Source organism: Bos taurus, chromosome 21, assembly GCF_002263795.3.
Source record: "Bos taurus isolate L1 Dominette 01449 registration number 42190680 breed Hereford chromosome 21, ARS-UCD2.0, whole genome shotgun sequence".
NCBI classification, from domain to species: domain Eukaryota; kingdom Metazoa; phylum Chordata; class Mammalia; order Artiodactyla; family Bovidae; genus Bos; species Bos taurus.
Genome location: NC_037348.1, coordinates 26,935,985 through 26,955,371, shown reverse-complemented (window position 1 = coordinate 26,955,371; position 19,387 = coordinate 26,935,985). Strand labels below are relative to the sequence as shown.

The window sequence follows — 19,387 nt, the reverse complement described above, 5'->3', positions numbered from 1 at the left end:
GGAAGTAGCCAGAGAGACCTCAACGCCCCTATTCCCAAAGAATTGGGCCTCCCATCTCTTGAGGGGGCAATGTTAGGTAGTTAGAATAGGAAAAAAAGAGTCCAGAATGGCAGTGGCTGAAAGACAAACAAGGGAAAAGTTCGCAAAAATAGAACAAAGGAAGGTCCAGGACTTGAGTGAGGACCTCAAGTAAAACAAACAGCTCTCCTGGCTAGCTCAATTTACATAGGGCAGGCCCAGGGGGAGGAGAAAGAAACATGTAAAAAGAGGAGCCAAACTTGACGGGGGGACTTCTCTTCTCTTTGAGTCTTTTGGGTCAATCCGCCCTCATGCCTCAAGGATGTATTTTCCTTTGTTTTCTAAATAAAACTAAGCTGTAACACTGGTCTTTCCATCACTTCAAATTTTTGCTACAGCAAGGCAGAACTAAGTAAATTACAACTCCCCCAAGATATAGATACAGATATAGATAGAGAGAGCGAGCAAGAGAGAGAGATGGAATAACCTAGAAGTCAAACCTTTATAGATTAGTAAATATATTATTATAAATACATATATGATGGAACATTATATAATCATTTAAAGTCAATTTGGAGAAGATCCCTGACAATTGGAAATAGGGTCAGTGGTGTTTTTAAGTGGAAAAAATAAGAATATTCCTGATGTCCTAATTTTTTAAAAACATTAAAATTAAATTTTCAGAAAACATAGACATGGAAAAAGAAAAGATAACAGTGGCTTTCTCTGGTAGGTGGAACAACTGGTAATTTTCTTATTATTTTTTGTCCTTTTCTGACTTCCCGTAAGTGAGCATACATTGTTTATAATTAGAAAATAAAAGACTTATTATTTCAAAATCCTGACTCATGTAAGCTTAAGGCAGTGTGAGATGTGAGAAAGCAGCTCTGACACCCAGGAGCTGGGCTGGCACCCCCAGCTATGTCTTAGTGTTCCCTTGTGGAATATAATTAATTTCACACAATGCCCACATCAGACAAGGCCGTGCTGTGACCACGATGGGTCAAGACAGAAAGAAGACCACTGTGTAACTGTGTCTGAACACAGCAAAACCATGAGCATTGTCCAAACCACAAAATACCAAATGTCCTCCTCTCTCAGAGAACAGGAGTGACCGCAGCTTCCTTACTCAGGACAGCTTTGTCCATGCGCTGGCCTGCCCTCTATAGATAAGATGCATTGAGACACACCTGCTTCCTGACGGCATCCAACCCCACTTCCTGAGACCCTCCCTAAACTCTCCCACCACAGCCCCAGTTCTGTAGCTTGTCCTTCCTGACAGTCTTTTACTGAGATGCCCCACCGTTTCCTGTGGTGCATGTTCTCCATCACTGAGACAAGAAATAAAGCTGACTCATTCAACCCCAGGTGCTCCTGACTGAAGGGCATTGATATGTGGGTGGAAGTTGGACAGGTGTGAAGTGTTCCATTTTGCAGAGGTGTCTGAGTGAGGCTCGAAGACCTGCCTCGGGCTGTGGCTTGAGTTAGCGATGGAGAAACAAACTCCTGGTGCCTGACAACCTATCTAACCTAACAACAGCAACAGAACCACCACCACCATTAAATTAACAACAGTGAACGCTTGGGAGTGCCCTCTGAGCCAGGCACTTTTCTTTTTTCAAATTTTTATTGGAGTATAAACTCCAGGAGGTAGTGAAGGACAAGAAAGCCTGGCATGCTGCAATCCATGGGCTGGCAAAGAGTCAGACGTGACTTAGAGACTGAACAACAACATAGTCGATTTACATATAATATTGCGCTACATTCAGGTGCAAGCAAAGCGAATCAGTTTTATCCACTCTTTTCTCGCACTTTAAAAAAAATGTGTCCATGCTGCACAACATGTGGGGTCTTAGTTTGTTGACCAGGGAAGTCTCTTTCTTTCTACTTTTCTAATAAGCATGGTAAATGTACTAACTGTTTAATCCTCATAAAACCTCATAAGTTGGACATCATCATATGTCCTCATTTTATAGATATTGAAGCTGAGATACTGACAGTTTAAACTGTGGAGATGAGAGGCAATTTCAAGGAGAACAAAGCTTGGCAAAGGCCAGCAGAAATCTGTCAAGCATGCATCACTGTGGACCACGTGGATATTCTCCATGCTGGGAGAAACACCCTTCCAAGGACTTCTCTGGTGGCCCACTGGCTAAGACTCTGCACTCTCAGTCCAGGGGGTTCCAGTTCAATCCCTGGTCGGGGAACTAGATCCCACATTTCACAGCTAAGATCTGATGCAGGGAAATAAATATTAAAAAAAAAAAAAAAGACCCTTGCAAACCTGGGTCCAGCTGTGGAGCTTGAGAGAGAAGCCCACTGCATTGGGTAGATCCAGAGTGGCTGGTAACTGGAAATCCCTGGATGGCCAGCTCTTTAAGTCCTTCCTGGCTATAAGTCTGCACTCTCCCAATAACTTCTAATGACCCCTCGGTCTTCATCTGCCTGATGTCTCATAAGCAAAAAGCACAGCCTCTGGTACTTGAAAAGCTCTGCACCTCTGCACCTGCCTCCCCATCCAGAACTCTGCTGCTATCCGCAGGGCCCAGACTCCTGAGAAAACAGCCAGCCTTGTGCTCACCTGGCGGCTGCCCTGCCCTGTCCTTCACTCCTCCGGATTACCCAGGCTCTTTAGAAGTGAGGACTTAGGGAGCTCCCTGGTTGCCTAGTGGTTAGGATTCCAGGCTTTCACGGCCGTGACCCAAGTTCAGTCCCTGTTCAACTATGATCCTACAAGCCATGCACCCGAGAAAAAAACAAAAAGATTTTTTATCTACAACACCAAATGCATAATCCATTAAGAATAAAATGGATAAATCTATCTGACTTAGTAGAAATGAGGACTTAACAGAGGCCTGAAAGAAAGCAGCAGCAGCATCTTTACAGTGTCAGGGGAGTGGTTCTCAGCTTCATCTCAGGGGCAGGGCCTGGGCCTCCACATTTTTATGAAGCTGTGTGGGTGACTGTATGTGCAGTCAGCATGGAGAAGCACTGAGGCAGGATGCTGCCACTGGGGAAAACAGTACTTCCCAAACTTGAGTTAGGAATGAAAACAAGGGACTGCCCTGGTGGTCCAGTGGCTAAGACTCTGTGCTTCCCATTTGAGTCAGCTCTAATGAGGTGGATGAACCTAGAGCCTGTTATACAGTGTGAAGTAAGTCAGAAAGAGAAAGACAAATATCAGATATTAACACACATATATGGAATCTACAAAGATGACACTGGTGATCCTACTTGTAGGGCAGCAAAGGACACACAGACAAAGAGAACAGACTTGTGGACACAGTGGGGGAAGGAGAAGGTGGGATGATGTGAGAGAGTAGTATTGAAACATATACATTACCATATGTAAAATAGAGAGCTAATGGAAAGTTGCTGTATGACACAGGGAGCTCAAACCCAGTGCTCTGTGACAACCTAGAGGGGTGGGATGGGGTGGGAGGTGGGAGGGAGGTTTAAGAGGGAGGGGACGTATGTATACCTATGGCTGATTCATGCTGATGTATGCCAGAAATCGTCACAATATTGTAAAGAAATTATACTCTAATTTAAATTAAAAAAAAAAAAAAAGACCGTGCTTCCACTGAAGGGAGCACAGGTTCAATCTCTGGTCAGGGAACTATTTATAAGATCCCACATGCCATGCAGTGCAGCAAAAAAAAAAAAAATTATAATAAAAATAAATAAATAATATATTTTTTAAAAGAAATGAAAAAGAGACAGAGTGAAAGTCCATAAGGCACAGGAGCCATCAGAGCCCTGACAAGCCTCCATCTTACACAAAGGAATGCTTCGCAGCCACTTCACAGCATCGGCACATACAGCTGTGCTCACCGGGACGGGGGAGCCCTCGTACTCCAGGCGAAGCTGGGGATGAGGGAAGGCAGCCTGCCAGCAGTTCAGGTAGGAATCCTCGTGCGTCAGGAACACCTCCTGGAGCCAGGATCTCTTGGATGACTTCAGAAGGGTCCTGTGGTCACTTGATAAATATAACTGAAAAGGACAGCAAGCAGATGTTTTCTATCACATCTATGCAAGCAACAGTTCACTAGCTGCACAGCCAGTGTGTTCAAAAAATGAAAGTGTTAGTCGCTCAGTCATGTCCGACTCTGTGCTACTCCATGGGCTGTAGCCTGCCAGGCTCCTCTGCCCATGGGATTCTCCAGGCAAAAATACTGGAATGGGTTGCCATTCCCTTCTCCAGGGATCTTCCCAACCCAGGGATTGAACCTGGGTCTCTTATACTGGCAGGCAGATTCTTTACCGTCTGAGCCACCAGGGAAGCCCAGTGTGTTCAAAAGCAGTTTTCAAAAGCCCTGCTCTTACTGATCGTATGAGGACACTCAACTTTATCTCAAAAAGGCTGTCTCAGAGGCTGAGACCACTCACCCTCGAATCACCTCTAACTGCTTTCCCTTTCTTTGAATACCAAACCTAGCCTCCTTCTCCTTCTGCACTCCTCCTCTTGCTCAGGGCATCGGGTTTGGATCGGTATTTTATTCATTACGAATAATGCTGCATGAAATGTACTGTGTGAAGTGAATGCGCTTAAAACCAGCACCAGCACAGCTGATATTCATATGTAAGCCTCCAAGGGGGCCTCAGCCCCTCTGGAATTGATGTCCACACTTGAGACTTCTGTCAGCTCTCTGGCTGACTTTTTAACGTTGCAGCACCCCATTTTGCTAAAAAGTCCATAACGTTAGTTCCTGGTCAGCTGTTTACCAATACACCTTCCACCCTGCCCCTGGCAGTTATTTCTGCATATTTTGATCACTGTTCACTAAACATCTTTTCTGTGCAAAGCTGTGGCATGAAGCACTCTGGGGAAGGTGGAAATGAATTCCTGCCCTCTAGAAGTTTCCTGACTAACAGGAGAGAGGATTGAAATGGAAGCATCTGTAAGGTATGGTGTCCAGCAGGGATGCCAAGAGCTACAAGAGGGGACAGGTGGGAACACTTGCTCTCCCAGGGGCTCAGGAAAGACCCCAAATAGGAGGTGATGTTTTGCCAGGGAGCCAGAGGGGATGAGCATGGGTCAGGACGGAGGGGATATATTGTTGTTCAGTTGCTCAGTTGTGTCTGACTCTTTTATGACCCCATAGGCTGCAGCAAGCCAGGCTTCTCTGTCCATGGGATTTCCCAGACAAGAATACTGGAGTGGGTGGCCATTTCCTTCTCCAAGGGATCTTCCCAACCCAGGGATGGAACCCTCGTCTCCTACATTGGCAGACAGGTTCTTTACCACTGAGCCACCACTGAAGCCCCAGGGACATATTACAGAGGGCTTTAAATGCCAGTCACCAGCAGCACTTAATGCAGAGGGCAGTTAGGAGGTGGGAAGAGGGAGCACTACTGACTTTTCATTGGAGATGGGAGGTGAGAAGAGCTGACCTTTTAAAGGGTCAATCTGAGAGCATCCTGCCAGTATGGGATAAAGTCAGGATAGACTGAAGGGATCAAGCTATGGGAAGTGGCATCAGGAATGCAAAGATGGACCAGACTGCATTACGAAGGAAGAGCCATAGGACCTAGCAACTGGAGCTGTATGCGGGTGGGAAAGAAAGATAAGTCCAAGATGTACTGTGGCTTCAGCCTGGCTGATGGGGAGAATGGCCATGCCATTTTGGGATAATCGAAAATAATATACATCTCAAGCCACAAATGTTGCTTTTTTCATATAAAGAAAAATATTAAGACAATCAGGAACAAATCTAGATGGCCACCATCACCAGATTTTTCATAAATATCTTGAAAGGGCTTGCTAATTAAAAGATGAGAAATAGAAACAAGAGGTATGAGAACTTGGGATGAGATAAAATTGTCATAATTTGACCATGAGATGACTGCATACCTAGAAGTCACAAGAGAAGCAACTAGAATTCATGAGTAAGTGATTTCATCAAAGATGAGAAGAAAAAAATCAATGATTTTCTTCTATTTTTTACTGCAACTGTCAAAAGGACCTGCCTTAATAGCTTCCAAAATAGAAGATATCAAATAATAACCTTGATGAGATCAGTGTCAGATCTATGGGAAGGAGAGCACAAAACTTCACTGAGATGTAGAAAGGAGTAATTGGATAGGGACTTCCCTGTTGGTCCAGGGGTTAAGAGCCTCTGCTCACACTGCAGCGGGTGCAGGTTCAATTCCAGTTTGGGGAAGATTCCCACATGCCTCACAATGTGGCCAACAAAAAAAAGGCAAAGAAACAAAGAAAGAAAAGTATAATCGAAGAAACAGACATCTCAGAAGACAAATACTGTAAAGCTACTAAATAGGTGAATGTACTTAATTTTACAATGTCAGTCAAAACACCAAGTGATTTTCCCCCCTACAGGGGCAGAGGGACTTGAAAAAATTATTACTATATTTAACTGAAAGATTAATTCCTAACATAATTCAAAGAAGGAATTAGCCCTACAAGTCCTCAAATTTGTATTATAAAGCTACACTCGGGGAATAAAAAAATAGACAACTTCAGTTCAACAGTCCCAAATAAGAAGCTCAGAAACAGCCATACGTAATAATGTATGGAGCACATTTCAGTGAAGAAAGGGATAATTACTCAAGAAATAACACAGATACAACCAACAAGTCATTTGGGGGAAATTTAGATGTTCACATTAAGCCCTTGATCAAAATAAATCCCAAGTGGATCAAAGAATAAACTTAAGCAATACTTTAAGTTCAGACATCTAAAAATTAATACAAGTTACTCTTTTTATCACGTCTTTGGAGCAGACTTCAAAGGCTCTGAGCCATGGAAGGAATTACAAAGAAAAGCACTGATAGGTTTGACTCAAACAGAGATTAGAACAGATACAATTTAAAAGCCAAGCAACAAAAGAGAGGAAATACTAGCAACACACATGGCACATTTTTATCATCTGTGAAAGAGCAGATATTAAAGCCTAAGGCAATGAACAGGCAAAGAATAGATGATTTACAGGAAAGAGAGAGAGAGATGAGATGGAAGGGGGAGGTAGGAAAAGAAGGAGCAGGAAAAGAAAGAGAAAGGGAAAAGAAAAGAAAAAAATTATATCCAAATGTTGTAGTGCTTGTGATCTTCCCTACATTTTAAGATTTTCCCTTTATAAAATAAGCCAAAATGTTAGTAGGGTTCCTCTCTCGATAAAACAGTGATGATTTACTGTCCTCTCTCTGATTAGATATTTCCTCTAATTTTCACATTTAAAATCAGGCTGCACACGGGGAAGTTTATGAAAAAGGAAGCTTGAGAAAAGAATTTTATGTGTGGTCAGGATTGATTAAGATTAGATTGAATTTAATTACATCAATGAATTTTATTATTAAAAGTAAACTAATACCAAAAAAATTCAGCTGCACATTGTGGGTAGACTTGTATATTGTATACTGAGTAAAGTCAGACAGAGAAGGAGAAATATCACATATCACTCATAGGCAGAATCTAAAAAGAAACGATACAAATGAACTTATTTACAAAACAGACTCACAGACTTAGACAATGAACTTCTGGTTGCTGGGGGAGGCGAGGTGGGGGAAAGGATGGGCGAAAGGGATAATTAAGAGAGTTTGGGATGGACATGTACCCGCTGCCATATTTAAAATGGATAACCAATAAGGACCTACTGTATAGCACAGGGAGCTCCACTCAATGTTATGTGGCAACCCGGATGGGAGGGGAGTTTAGGGGAGAGAGGATACATATTTATGTATGTCTGAGTCCCTCTGACCATCACCTGATGCTATCACAGCATTGTTAATCGGCTATACTCCAATATGAAACAAAAACTTAAAATAAAATCAGGCTGCAGCTTACCATCTATGATGTTTCAGAGTGTAACTGCCAGCATTAATTTCTTAGTGGTACAAAAATAAAAATGATGCTGATGATGCCACATCAAACAATAAAGGAATCTTTGATTCAATGAAAAATGTTACATTAACACCAGCTCTGCCATTTAGTAGACATGTGACTTGGAACAAAATCAATTAATTTGCCGTGCTTCAGTTTTCCCATCAGTAAAACTGTGGTAAATAGTCCTTATTTTTAAAGACTTGTTGGGAGGAATAAATGAGTTAATGTATGTGAAGCACTACACATATAGTAAGGTATAATTGGAAAAGACTTTGATGCTGGGAAAGATTGAAGGCAGGAGGAGAAGGGAGCGGCGGAGGATGAGATGGTTGGATGGCATCACGAACTCAACGGAAATGAACTTGAGCAAACTCCGGGAGATAGTGAAAGACAGGGAAGGTTGGTGAGCTACAGTTCATGAGGTCACAAAGAGTCGGACACGACTTAGTGACTAAACAACAACAGCATGGTATAATAACCTCCATTTTTATAGACAAGATGCAAAAAGGTTAAATAACTTAACCCAAAGTCCCATCCCATAGGTATGCATCAAAGCTGGAATTCATATTTGTCTGAATCCCCAGGGTGGAGGTAAGGATCAAAGACTTATGCTCCCTGATTTATGCAAATACATTAGCATGGGTGACATTAAACAGCTGTCAGGGCTTCTCACCTTCTGAGATGGCCTACATTCTGCCTATGGAGTGTGTATCTCCCTGAATAAACCTTTTTTCACTTAAAAAAGAAGCTGTCAGATTATTATTATATAACCTGATCATTTAACTTACAAGTGGAGGTGGTATGAATTTTTGCTTTTTACCAGATGTATTGCAAAAAGGGTTTTTTCCCTCTTACTCTTTAGCTTTTAAGGATGTATTTTTGTAATCCATGAGGTTGGAAGCAAAGAATTGGCCCAAAACTGCCTTGGAAAAGCTGCAGTCTGATACTATAATGAGACCAGAGATGGAGCCCATACCTGTAGAGTTCTCTGTCCACTTCAGTAAGTAGCCAGTAGCCCACTCGGAAACAAAAGTGACTGGTCCCAGTAGACATGCAACATGATGACTCACCATTCTGTCATCAAATCCTCCTGTTATCCCAAGGCGGAAGTTCTGCCCGTATCTAAGGACTTGACCGATGACCTCTCCAGCTGCACTGTCGGTAGAGAATGAATATGTCAATTCTCTGTATTAGGATCATTCTACAGCTTTATTTTTGTGTGTATGCAGTTTTGTTTATAATTTTCCTGGTGGTTTAGTCCCTAAGTCATGTCCAACTCTTACAACCCCATGGACTCTATATACCATGTTGTTGTTCATTCGCTAAGTCGTGCGATCCCATAGACAGCAGAGACCAGGCTCTGCTATCTGTGGAATTTTCCAGGCATACAGAATACTGAGTGGGTTGCCATTTCCTTTTCCAGGGGATCTTCCCAACCCAGAGACCGAACCAGGTGGTGCTAGTGGTAAAGAATCTGCCTGCAGTGCAGGAGATGCAAGAGACTTGGGTTCAATCCCTAGGTCACAAAAGAGTCCCTGGAGTAGGAAAATTGCAACCTGCTCCAGTATTGCCTGAGAAATTCCATGGACCAAGAAGCCTGGCAGGCTACAGCCTATGGGGTCCCAAAGAGTTGAACAGGACTGAGATGATGCCTACTTGTATACAGTAACTGAAATAAGTCACTAACTAAAAGATCTTTTCTTTTGACCTTCAAATCTTGCTGGCACCTTATTCACCACCTTCCAACACAGTCAGGACACAGAACGTTCCCACTCTGTGAGCCTAGGATGGACTGAGCACATCATATTGTCCTACACTAATGAATTGGCCCAAGTTCACTGACATTTTTTTTAACTGAAGTACAATTGATATATAATGTTACATTTAGTTTTAAGTATATACAACATAATTCAACATTTATATACATCATGAGATGATCACCACAATAAATCTAGTTACCACCTGATGACATTTAAAATTATTATGATATTACTGACTATATTCCCTAGTCTATACATGACGTTTCCAAACACTGACATCTTTAGAGAGAAGCAAGGTAACAAATTTGCAGACATTTGGTATACTCTTCCCTCTTAATCGTCCAGGAAACAGAAATTGTGATCAATTTTTACTTGTTTTAACATAGTCTGCGTTAAAAAAAAAATCTAAAAACTTAAAGGACTGACTATATGCCTGTCATATAAACTTGTTATCATTAGTAACAAACTGTAAACAATAACTTTTAATTGTTATTACATATCTATTCTCCAAGGACTTAAACGCTTATCTACAAAAACTCAAGCACATTTTAAGTGGATAATTAATTTTAAAAGAGCAAATCTCAAAAAAAAAAAAAGCAAATCTCTGTGTACTATCTTACATTCAATTACATATTTCTGATGCAGAAATAGCATAGCAACATTAAAAATAATGAAAGCACTTAGATGAGCTCAAAGCATTAGGAAATGATATTAGGAAAACCCCACTTGGCTTCTCAGGCAGAATCTGAATTTTATTCCCTGGATCAATACTTTCAAATGATGTGTCTGGAATTGAGCTCAAGTTACCCACTATCCTGATGTTTATGGAAAAGGGATTGTAAAGACCCCTTGACAATCATTCTCAAGATAAGAAAATAGGATGACAATCACAGAGAATGTTCATATAACCTCTGACTCCAACCACTAGTGCTCTCATTCCAGGGGATCCTTAAGAAGCAAGTGAAAAGAGATTTGTGATGCAAAGGAGCCTATTATACAATTCAAGTTTCTTTACCACAAAATAGTAAAAGTGTTTCTGCCAACTGGGATCTTGGTTTGAGCTGCACTCAGGCCACAGGGCACCTCTAATTCATTGCTCAGATGGGCTTTAATCTCATCTGGAGTCATACACAGGCTGAGGTCCCCGGGCAGAAACAGATCAGCCTCTGTCTCAGGATGGTCGGGACTCACAAGCATCACTTTGTCGCCATAGTGAATGTATCCGTCTTCAGATACGGAAAGCTGCATCTGCAATTGAAATAGGAGTTTTTCAAATAAACCGTGCAATTCCTTCTGCCACCGCAGATGTACCCCCATTTTAACTTTTGGCTGCACCTCGTGGCATGTGGGATATAGCTCCCAGACCACGGATGGAACCCACGCTCCCTGCATTGGAAGGCAGAGTCTTAACCATTGGACCACTGGGGATGTCCCTACCCTATTTTAATAAGGAATGGACTTGAATTTCCTCGGATCCTTATTCTTTCTTTTCGTGCCACCAATCTGCTCCCAATTTGCCAAACTGAAATACCTGATAATCCCAAATGAAGTAAAATAAAGCTTATGAGAAATCACATGGATTGATTCCATTACTATTCCAGGAAAATTACTATTCCATTACATTCCTTGAAACTTTCTTGAGCACCAACAAACAGGAATTTTACTTATGAATGCATCAACCTATTCACTTCTTAATTTGGAGAGGCTTCCCTGGTAGCACAGTTGGTAAAGAATCTGCCTGCAATGCAGGAGACCCAGGTTTGATCCCTGGGTTGAAAAGACCCCCTGGAGAAGGAAATGACCACCCATTCCAGTATTCTTACCTGGAAAATCCTATGGACGGAGGAGCCTGGCAAGCCACAGTCCATGGGGTCAAAAGAGTCTGACATGACTGATTTGGAAAATATAGATAAACATAATTAATAGTAAACATCTCACATTTCTAAAATCTTGTTTCTGTTGTTTAATTGCTCAGTCATAGCTGACTCTTTTGCCATCGCATGGACTGTAGCCCTCCAGGCTCCTCTGTTCATGGGATTTCTCAAGCAAGAATACTGAAGTGGGTTGCCATTTCCTTCTCCAGGAGATTTTCCTGACCGAGGGATCAAACCCAGGTCTGCTGCATTGGCAGGTGAATTCTTAACTGCTGAGCCACCAAGGAAGCTCTTCTAAAATCTTAGGGAGTTTTAAACATTGTGATTATTTAAAGAGAAAAATAGGAATTTTCCAAATGACCACTCACTTATGCAATATTTGCTTGCTTAACATATTCTCACACTTAATTTGATAAAGTTTTGAAAACATTGTTTGAATTTATAATTACCGGTCTCAAAAGATTCTCTTTTAGTCTTCTGTTTCTCTGTATGAGAAGTTGTCCCTTATCTCTCTTTGCTAAGAAGTCTTTCATGATCTCCTGGTTAAAGAAAAAAATGAATGAAATCCAAACAGTCAACAAGAGTCCTGACTAATACACACACTTAGAGCTTTTAGGTCAAAAGAACATCAAGTTGAAAAAGCAAAATTTTAGAATGAAAAAAGAAATGTGAGGATAAAGGAAGTGGTAGACTTTTCAGCATTACATTTTAGCATTACTTTTTAAATTTCATTTGGACTGTTTAGAAAGACATGAAAAAGAATAATCACCTGTAATTACTTCAACCAGTGACAAACATGAGTAACATTTGAAGGTCATATGCTCCCCCTCCTGAGGTCTCTGCTAGTTCTCTGATGATGAACACTAGAAGTCCTCCCTGATGGCCCAGGGTCTAGTTAAGACCACCACAGGAGAAGTTCAGGGCAATGAGTATAAGATCAGTAAAAGGGATGCTACTGGGACCCTTAGGAGGTGATATGTGACGGGGATGGGGGCAGTAATTTTGCTTAGGGCCTGCCTTCTCACCTGGACTGAAGCTTCGAGTCTGTAAGTCTCTAAGGAACAGAGGGAATTTAGTGGGGCTCTGGACTAAAGACACAGAGAGGGATGTTGAGAGTTTCGGAGGCCTAGAGATGCAGTGAACCTAGAGTCTGTCATACAGAGTGAAGTAAGCCAGAAAGAGAAAGAAAAATATCATATATTAACATACACATATGGAATCTAGAAAAATGGTACTGATAGACCAATTTGCAGGACAGGAATAGAGATGCAGACATAGAAAGTGGACTTGTGAACACAGTGGGGGTGTGGAAGGGAATGGTGGGACGAATCGAGAAAGTGGCGGTGACGTATATACACTATCACGTGTAAAATAGCTAGTGGGAAGTTGCTGTACAGCACAGGGAGCTCAGCTGGTGCTCTGTGATGACCTGGAGGCGGGGCAGAATGGGGAGATGGGAGGGAAATCCAAGAAGGAGGGGACATATATATACATACATATAGCTGATTCACTTTGTTGTACAGCAGAAACTGTACCTGGACCTCACAGACTGTAGCAGGAGGCTGCAGAGTCTGACACGACAGTGACTGACCACCACCACCAACACAATTGCCTTACAATGTTGTGTTAGTTTCTGCTGTACAACAATGTGAATCAGCTATAAGTACATATATGTCCCCTCCCTCTTGGACCTCCCTCCCTCCCTCCCCACGCCCATCCCACCCCTCTAGGTCATTATAGAGCACCCAGCTGAGCTCCCTGTGCTATACAGAAGCTTCCCACTAGCTTTCTGTTTTACACATGGAAGTTAGACTCCAATAAAAACAAATAAATGTTAAAAAAACTAAAAAGAGAAAGAGTGGAAGGGTGTGAACTTGTGGGACAGCCTGTGAGATTCTCAGGGAGTTCATAGGGAGATGGGGTTTTAGGGACATTGAATGTGAGCTGGGTTAGAAAGGAGGCTTGGGATGCTCAAAGAAGGGGCCGGAACTTGGGCCAGGGGTGGGAGTCCCCGGGCCATGGGTGGGCTGTACCGGGCCACAGCCTTCGTACCTCCTCCAGGTAGACGTCCTCATTCCAGTTGCCAATCCGGACTCGTGGACCGTACAGGTTCTGCGCCATCGTCCCCAGCTCTCCCACCACCAAGCTTGGGGCACAGCGCCCGTGTTAGATTCCTCGTCGCCAAGACGACCCAGCGCCCAGGGATTGGCCAAGGGCCGGGACCGGCTAGCCAATAAGTGACCACACGCGAGTCGCGCTGGGCTGAGCGCTGCCGCACCCCAGGGGCTGTCACCCACCCCCACCTCCAACCTCATTCCATCTCACTTCCATCCTTAGGTTTTTCTTGAGTTTAATGGCTAAGCAGGAGAGAGATAAAACTCGAGCTTACTGACCCCGTTTTGTCCTAAATGCTCGCAAACTTTTTTTTTTTTTTTTTTTAGAATCTAAAAGAAACTGCTTTTAAGGAGGGTTTCGCTTGCTTCGGGGTGGGGGACAGCAAAGAGGAGCTTTGAAATGGAAGCCGAGCTTGCTTGCACTCTGTTTTTATAATCAGCAAGCAACCATTTCATCATAATCATAAAACAATACAGACTTGATGTAGAAATTTGGAAACCAAAATAACATAGAAAAAAGGAGGAAGGGAAAATTACTCACAATTTTCACCTCCTCCAGAGTAAGAAATATATCATGTTAGCCTATTTGTGGATTTGTTTCTGAGGTGGTTCTTATTTTCACAGGCTTTACAGCATTCCTCCTTCCCCCAGATACCAAGTGCAAGAAGAAGCTGATGATTTGCAATAACTCTTGATAAAACCAAAATATACTAGAGCCAGTATTTTTACACAAAATATAATTTTTGTAAGCAGGAGGGGGAAACAATTGCTGCCGGACTCCTTGGGACCTGATGCTGATCGAATGCATTCAGTAATTCACCTTTATTTACTGTCTACTAAGACAGGACAAAAGACAGGAATCTTTCTTCTCTTCAGCAACCCCAGACTAAAAAAGAAAAGAATTCATGGGGAAAAAAATGACTTCTGAGGAATGGAATGAATGCAGTTAAAGATGTGCCAGTGGTCAGAAAGAGAAAAACAAATATTGTATATTAATGCATATATGTGGAATCGAGAAAAATTATATAGATGAACCTATTTGCAGGGCAGGAATAGAGATGCAGACATAAAGAACAGACATGTGGACAAGGTGGGAGGAGTGGGTGGGACGAATTGGGAGATTAGCTTTGACATATATACACACTACCGTATATAAAATAGATAGCTAGTGGAAAGCTGCTGTATTGCACAGAGAGTTCAGCTCAGTACTCTGTGAAGTACTGAGTACTGTGAGTACTGTGAGTACCTGTGAAGGCCTAGAGGGGTGGGATGGGGATGGAAGGGAGGTCCAAGAGGGAGGGGATATATGTATACATATAGCTGATTCACTTTGTTGTACAGCAGAAACTAATACAACATTGTGAAGCAATTATACTCCGATATGTTTTTTTTAAAGATATAACATGAAGGGCCGTAGTAGCCTAAAGAAAGATTTATTTCTGCCTTGGGAGATGGTGAGAATGAGAGTCAGGCTCTATGGGTGGTGACTGAAGGAAGGGGGACTTTGGAGATGAACTTGGATTTGAGCTGGCAGGTTGCAGCCTGGGATACAAATGGGAATCCACGAGCTTTGTGAATACAGCATCACATGCTAGGATCCTTTGAAAGGACAAATGGGACAAAGAAGGTAGGTCAGACATCATACCACTAACTGCACTTGATAAATCAAGGAACTGAGACTCGAAAATGCTGTAGCTCATCCAAGTTTAAACTGCTAACAGTTGCTCAAAGCAAGGACTTAACTCAGATTTTCTGAATCCAAGTCCATGTTTTCTCTTTGTCTACAAATTTCTTGTAAAATTGGGAGTATGATAAGGCTAGTTAATAAATCCATATGACTTAAGTTTCTAATGTTTCAGTTATTTGCTTAACTCGACAGCTTTCACCTGTTTTCTTTGAGCTATTATGATCAAATACAGTATACTTCTCTATTTTACAGGCTCAGCAGTACAGTTACATACATGTTGCTTTATGCAATTGCTTCTTAAATCAGTCAGGATTTAAAATGTTCAACTATACTCTTTTGTAAATTACACGCATAATTATCTTTGTGTGTCTGACTCTTTGAGAACCCATGGATTGTAGCCCACCAAGTTCCTCTGTCCATGGAATTTTCCAGACAAGAATACTGGAGCAGGTTGCCATTTCCTCCTCCAGGGGATCTTCCTGACCCAGGGATTGAACCTGTGTCTCTTGCATCTCCTCCTGTATTGACAGGCAGATTCTTTGCCACTGTGCCACCTGGGAAGCCCATGATTATCTTTACTGGTGCTCTTTATTTTTTCAAGTGTATACCAATTACAGCCTGGTATTACCCGATTTCAACCTGAAGAATTTCTATTGGGATTTTTTTATAAAGCAGAATTTCTTTTCTCTAAGGCTGTATTCACTTCTCTTCCTTCTTTTTTCTCTCTGTTCCTCAAACTGCATAAAATTTCTATTGATTTATCTTCAAGTTTATTCTTGCCTGGAGAATTCCATGGACAGAGCCTGGCAGGCCACAGTCCATGGGGTTGCAAAGAGTGGACATCACGGAGCAACTAACACTTTCACTTTGGGCTTCCCTGGTGGCTCAGACAGTAAATAAAGGAGACCCAAGTTTGATCCCTGGGTTGGGAAGATCCCTTGGAGAAGGGAATGGCAACCCATGCCAGTAATCTTGCATGGAGAATTCCATGGACAGAGGAGCCTGGCGGGCTAGGGTCCATGGGGTCATAGAGAGTCAGACACAACTGAGCGACTAACACGCACACACTTGCGTATTTCTTCTTCTGCCAGCTCAAATCTACTCTTCCATCTGGTGAGTTTTTCATTTTGGTTATGATACTTAGCTCCAGAATTTCCTTGGGCTTCCCTAGTGGCTCAGTTGGTAAAGAATCTGTCTGCAATGCAGGAGACCTGGGTTTGATCCCTGGGTCAGGAAGATCCCCTGGAGAAGGAAAACAGCAACCCACTCCAATACTCTTGCCTGGAGAATTCCAAGGACAGAGGAGCCAGGCAAGCTACAGTCCATAGGATCACAAAGAGTCAGACACGACTGTGTGACTTTCACTTTCACTTTCATGATACTTAGCTCCAGAATCTCCACTTGGCTCCTTTTTTAATCATTTCTTTTTTGATATTCTATATCTGAGGAGGCATTGTCATCAGACTGTCCTTAAATTCTTTAACTTTGGTTTCTCTTAGTTCTTTGCGCATATATATAACTGCTTTGAAGTCTTTGTTTATTAAGTCCAACGTTTGGGCCCTCTCAAAACCTGTTATTTTCCCTGTATCTGGATCACATGTTCCTGCTTATTTGCAGGTCTCATAATTTGTTGTGAAATCTGAACATTTTAGGTAACATATTGTAGGAACTCTGTATTCTGGTTCCCCACCCCCAGTGCCTGTGGTTGCTGTTTGCTTATCCACTTGTGTATCTATTTAGTGACTCTGGCTAGACTAGTTAGTGAGGTCTACTCCCCAGCTGTGTGGAGCCCTCTGATGTCACTCTTTAGGGTACAGTCCTGAACATACGCAAGTTCCCCTGATCCCCTAAATAAATCTTAAAATGATAAAGTAACATAAAGAAGCATCTCCTAACTGAGGATTTAACAGGTGGATTTAAAAGTCAGGTGATGGGACTTCCCTAGCCCCAGTGGTAAAGAATCTGCCTTATGATCCAGGGGGGTGCGGGTTCAATCCCCCATTGGGGAACTAGGATGCCACCGGACTCAGACAACTAAGCCCACACTCCACAACTAGAGAGTCTGTGTGCTGCATTAAAAAGATCCCACGTGGAGGCTTCCCTGGTGGTCCAGTGATAAAGAATCCACCTTTCAATGCAGGGGACACTAGTTTGATCCCTGTTCCAGGAAGATCCTACATGCCATGGAGCAACTAAGCCTGTGTGCCACAACTACTGAAGCCCGAACGCCTAGAGTCCATGCTCTGCAACAACAGAAGCCCCCGCAATGAGAAGCCCACGCACCGCAACAAAGAGCAGCCCCCGCTCACCGTAACTCCGCAACTGGAGAAAGCCTGGGTGCAGCAACGAAGACCCACCACAGCCAAAAAATAAAATAAATAAATAAATCTTAAAAAAAAAAAAAAGAACTCACACGACACAACGCAGATCCCTTGTGCTGCAACTAAGACCCAATGTAGTCAAATAAATAAATAACATTTTCAAAAGAAACAAATAAAAGCCAGGTGACAGTAACAAAACTATAAACAAACATACAAGGAGTTTTTGGAAAGAGCTTTTGACTAATTTTCACTTTTAATTTGGAAAATTTGTAAAATCTTTATTTTATGGCAATTACAGAGCACTTTAAATTTACATTCTTCAAAACCCCTCAAAGCTACAATGAGAACAGGATTGTGCACATACATTGCTAGTCTCTGAGTCATTTACTCAGTTCATTATGTAGCCATAAGTATTTGTTTAAATTAGGCCACCATTCCCTCCCTTTTAGAAGTATTATAATTTTGACATAAACCAGGTATATATTGGAAAACTCATTTGCTATTTTTTTTTTCATGATTTGATGAGGCTCTTGGAAAAATTTAATTGGAGCCTTTTGTTACTTGCTTATGAGACATCTGGCAGGATGAGAAAAGCCAAAGAAATCCTTGGACAGGACCATTTTTAGAAAGGAAAAGTAGGATAAAGTTCAGATACTGAGAAAGAGAAATGAGAGTTATCGTCTTAGAAACAAGTAACTTCCAGGCGGCTGAAAATAAGTTTTCAAGTCCTCACTGGACAAGACACATTGTAAGTCATCATAGTGTCCTAAATTTAAAAATGGAGTTGACACTTCTTTCACTCAGTTTATGCAACTATTTTCATCTCTGGGCCTTAGCATCTTCATCAATAAAAACGAGTGAAGGATAATTTTGCAGATAATTCTTTAAGAAGCATTTCCAAAATATGCTATGTGTGTTAACAGATATGGAGAGGGAAAGAGCTCTCTTGTAGATCAGTTTGAGAAATGGTGGGTTAAACAGGCACCTTACTGCAGTCCTTGTCAGAGCCTTGAATGTAATGATGCTCATTATAAACCCACATTCCTCAAGCTAAGCTCACCGTGGAATACATTTTTTAAAGAATCATTGTACTTCCCTGGTGGTCCAGTGGTTAAACATCTTCCTGTGAATGTAGGGGACACAGGTTTCATCCCTGATCCAGGAAGATCCCATATGCTTCAGAGCAACTAAACCTGGGCACCACAACTACCGAGCCTGAGTGCCCTACAGCCCATGCTCTGAAACAAAAGAAGCTACCAAAATGAGAAACCCACGCACCTGCACCGCAACTGGAGTGTAGCCCTCACTGGCCACAAGTAGAGAAAGTCTGGGTTTAGCAACAAAGACCCAGTGCAGCCAAAGATAAATAAACAACAGTTTAAAAAATAAATAATAAAATAAAAGAATCATCTTGCAAGAATACTTTTTACAAGATTTTGTGTGGCTCAAATGACATAATACTGTGTAAAATGGGCAGGATTTGGACATGTAGATAAAAGAATCAAGATACGCACTTGCCAGAGGAAGAAAACAGGATGCAGTAGGGCAAAGAAGCTGGAGTCTCTAGGGCCAGGAAGGAGCAACAAGGTAATGAATGTGAGTGGGGAGAAGACAGAGGGGGCGGGGAGACCTGAGGTTCCAAGGCAAGGGCTGTGAATTTCCTTCTTTAAGTCAAAGAGAGCCATGAAAGTTTCCAATGTGAGGATGTGGACAGAGAGCAGAGTGGAACTTTGGAAGTTTGCTGGGGCTATAGGTTGTGAATCGCAGGCA

At 42.1% G+C, this 19,387-nt stretch overlaps 1 protein-coding gene across 7 annotated transcripts in view; it reads right to left on the bottom strand.

Moving 5' to 3' along the window:
• CFAP161 (cilia and flagella associated protein 161) overlaps nucleotides 1-19,387 on the bottom strand; it is a 139,124-nt gene that overhangs the window by 7,628 nt on the left and 112,109 nt on the right. For 4 of the 7 annotated variants that reach the window (XM_059879023.1, XM_015459221.3, XM_059879024.1 and 1 more), the window contains 4 exons: nucleotides 11,945-12,034; nucleotides 10,637-10,869; nucleotides 8,932-9,016; nucleotides 3,853-4,011 (listed from right to left, as the gene is read on the bottom strand). In XM_059879023.1, the coding sequence (XP_059735006.1) occupies nucleotides 3,853-4,011; nucleotides 8,932-9,016; nucleotides 10,637-10,869; nucleotides 11,945-12,034 (567 nt within the window). Of the gene's footprint in view, nucleotides 1-3,852; nucleotides 4,012-8,931; nucleotides 9,017-10,636; nucleotides 10,870-11,944; nucleotides 12,035-13,547; nucleotides 17,184-19,387 lie in introns of those variants that run through there. The other 3 variants (XM_005221873.5, NM_001075536.2, XM_024981722.2) reach the window with 3 other exon arrangements.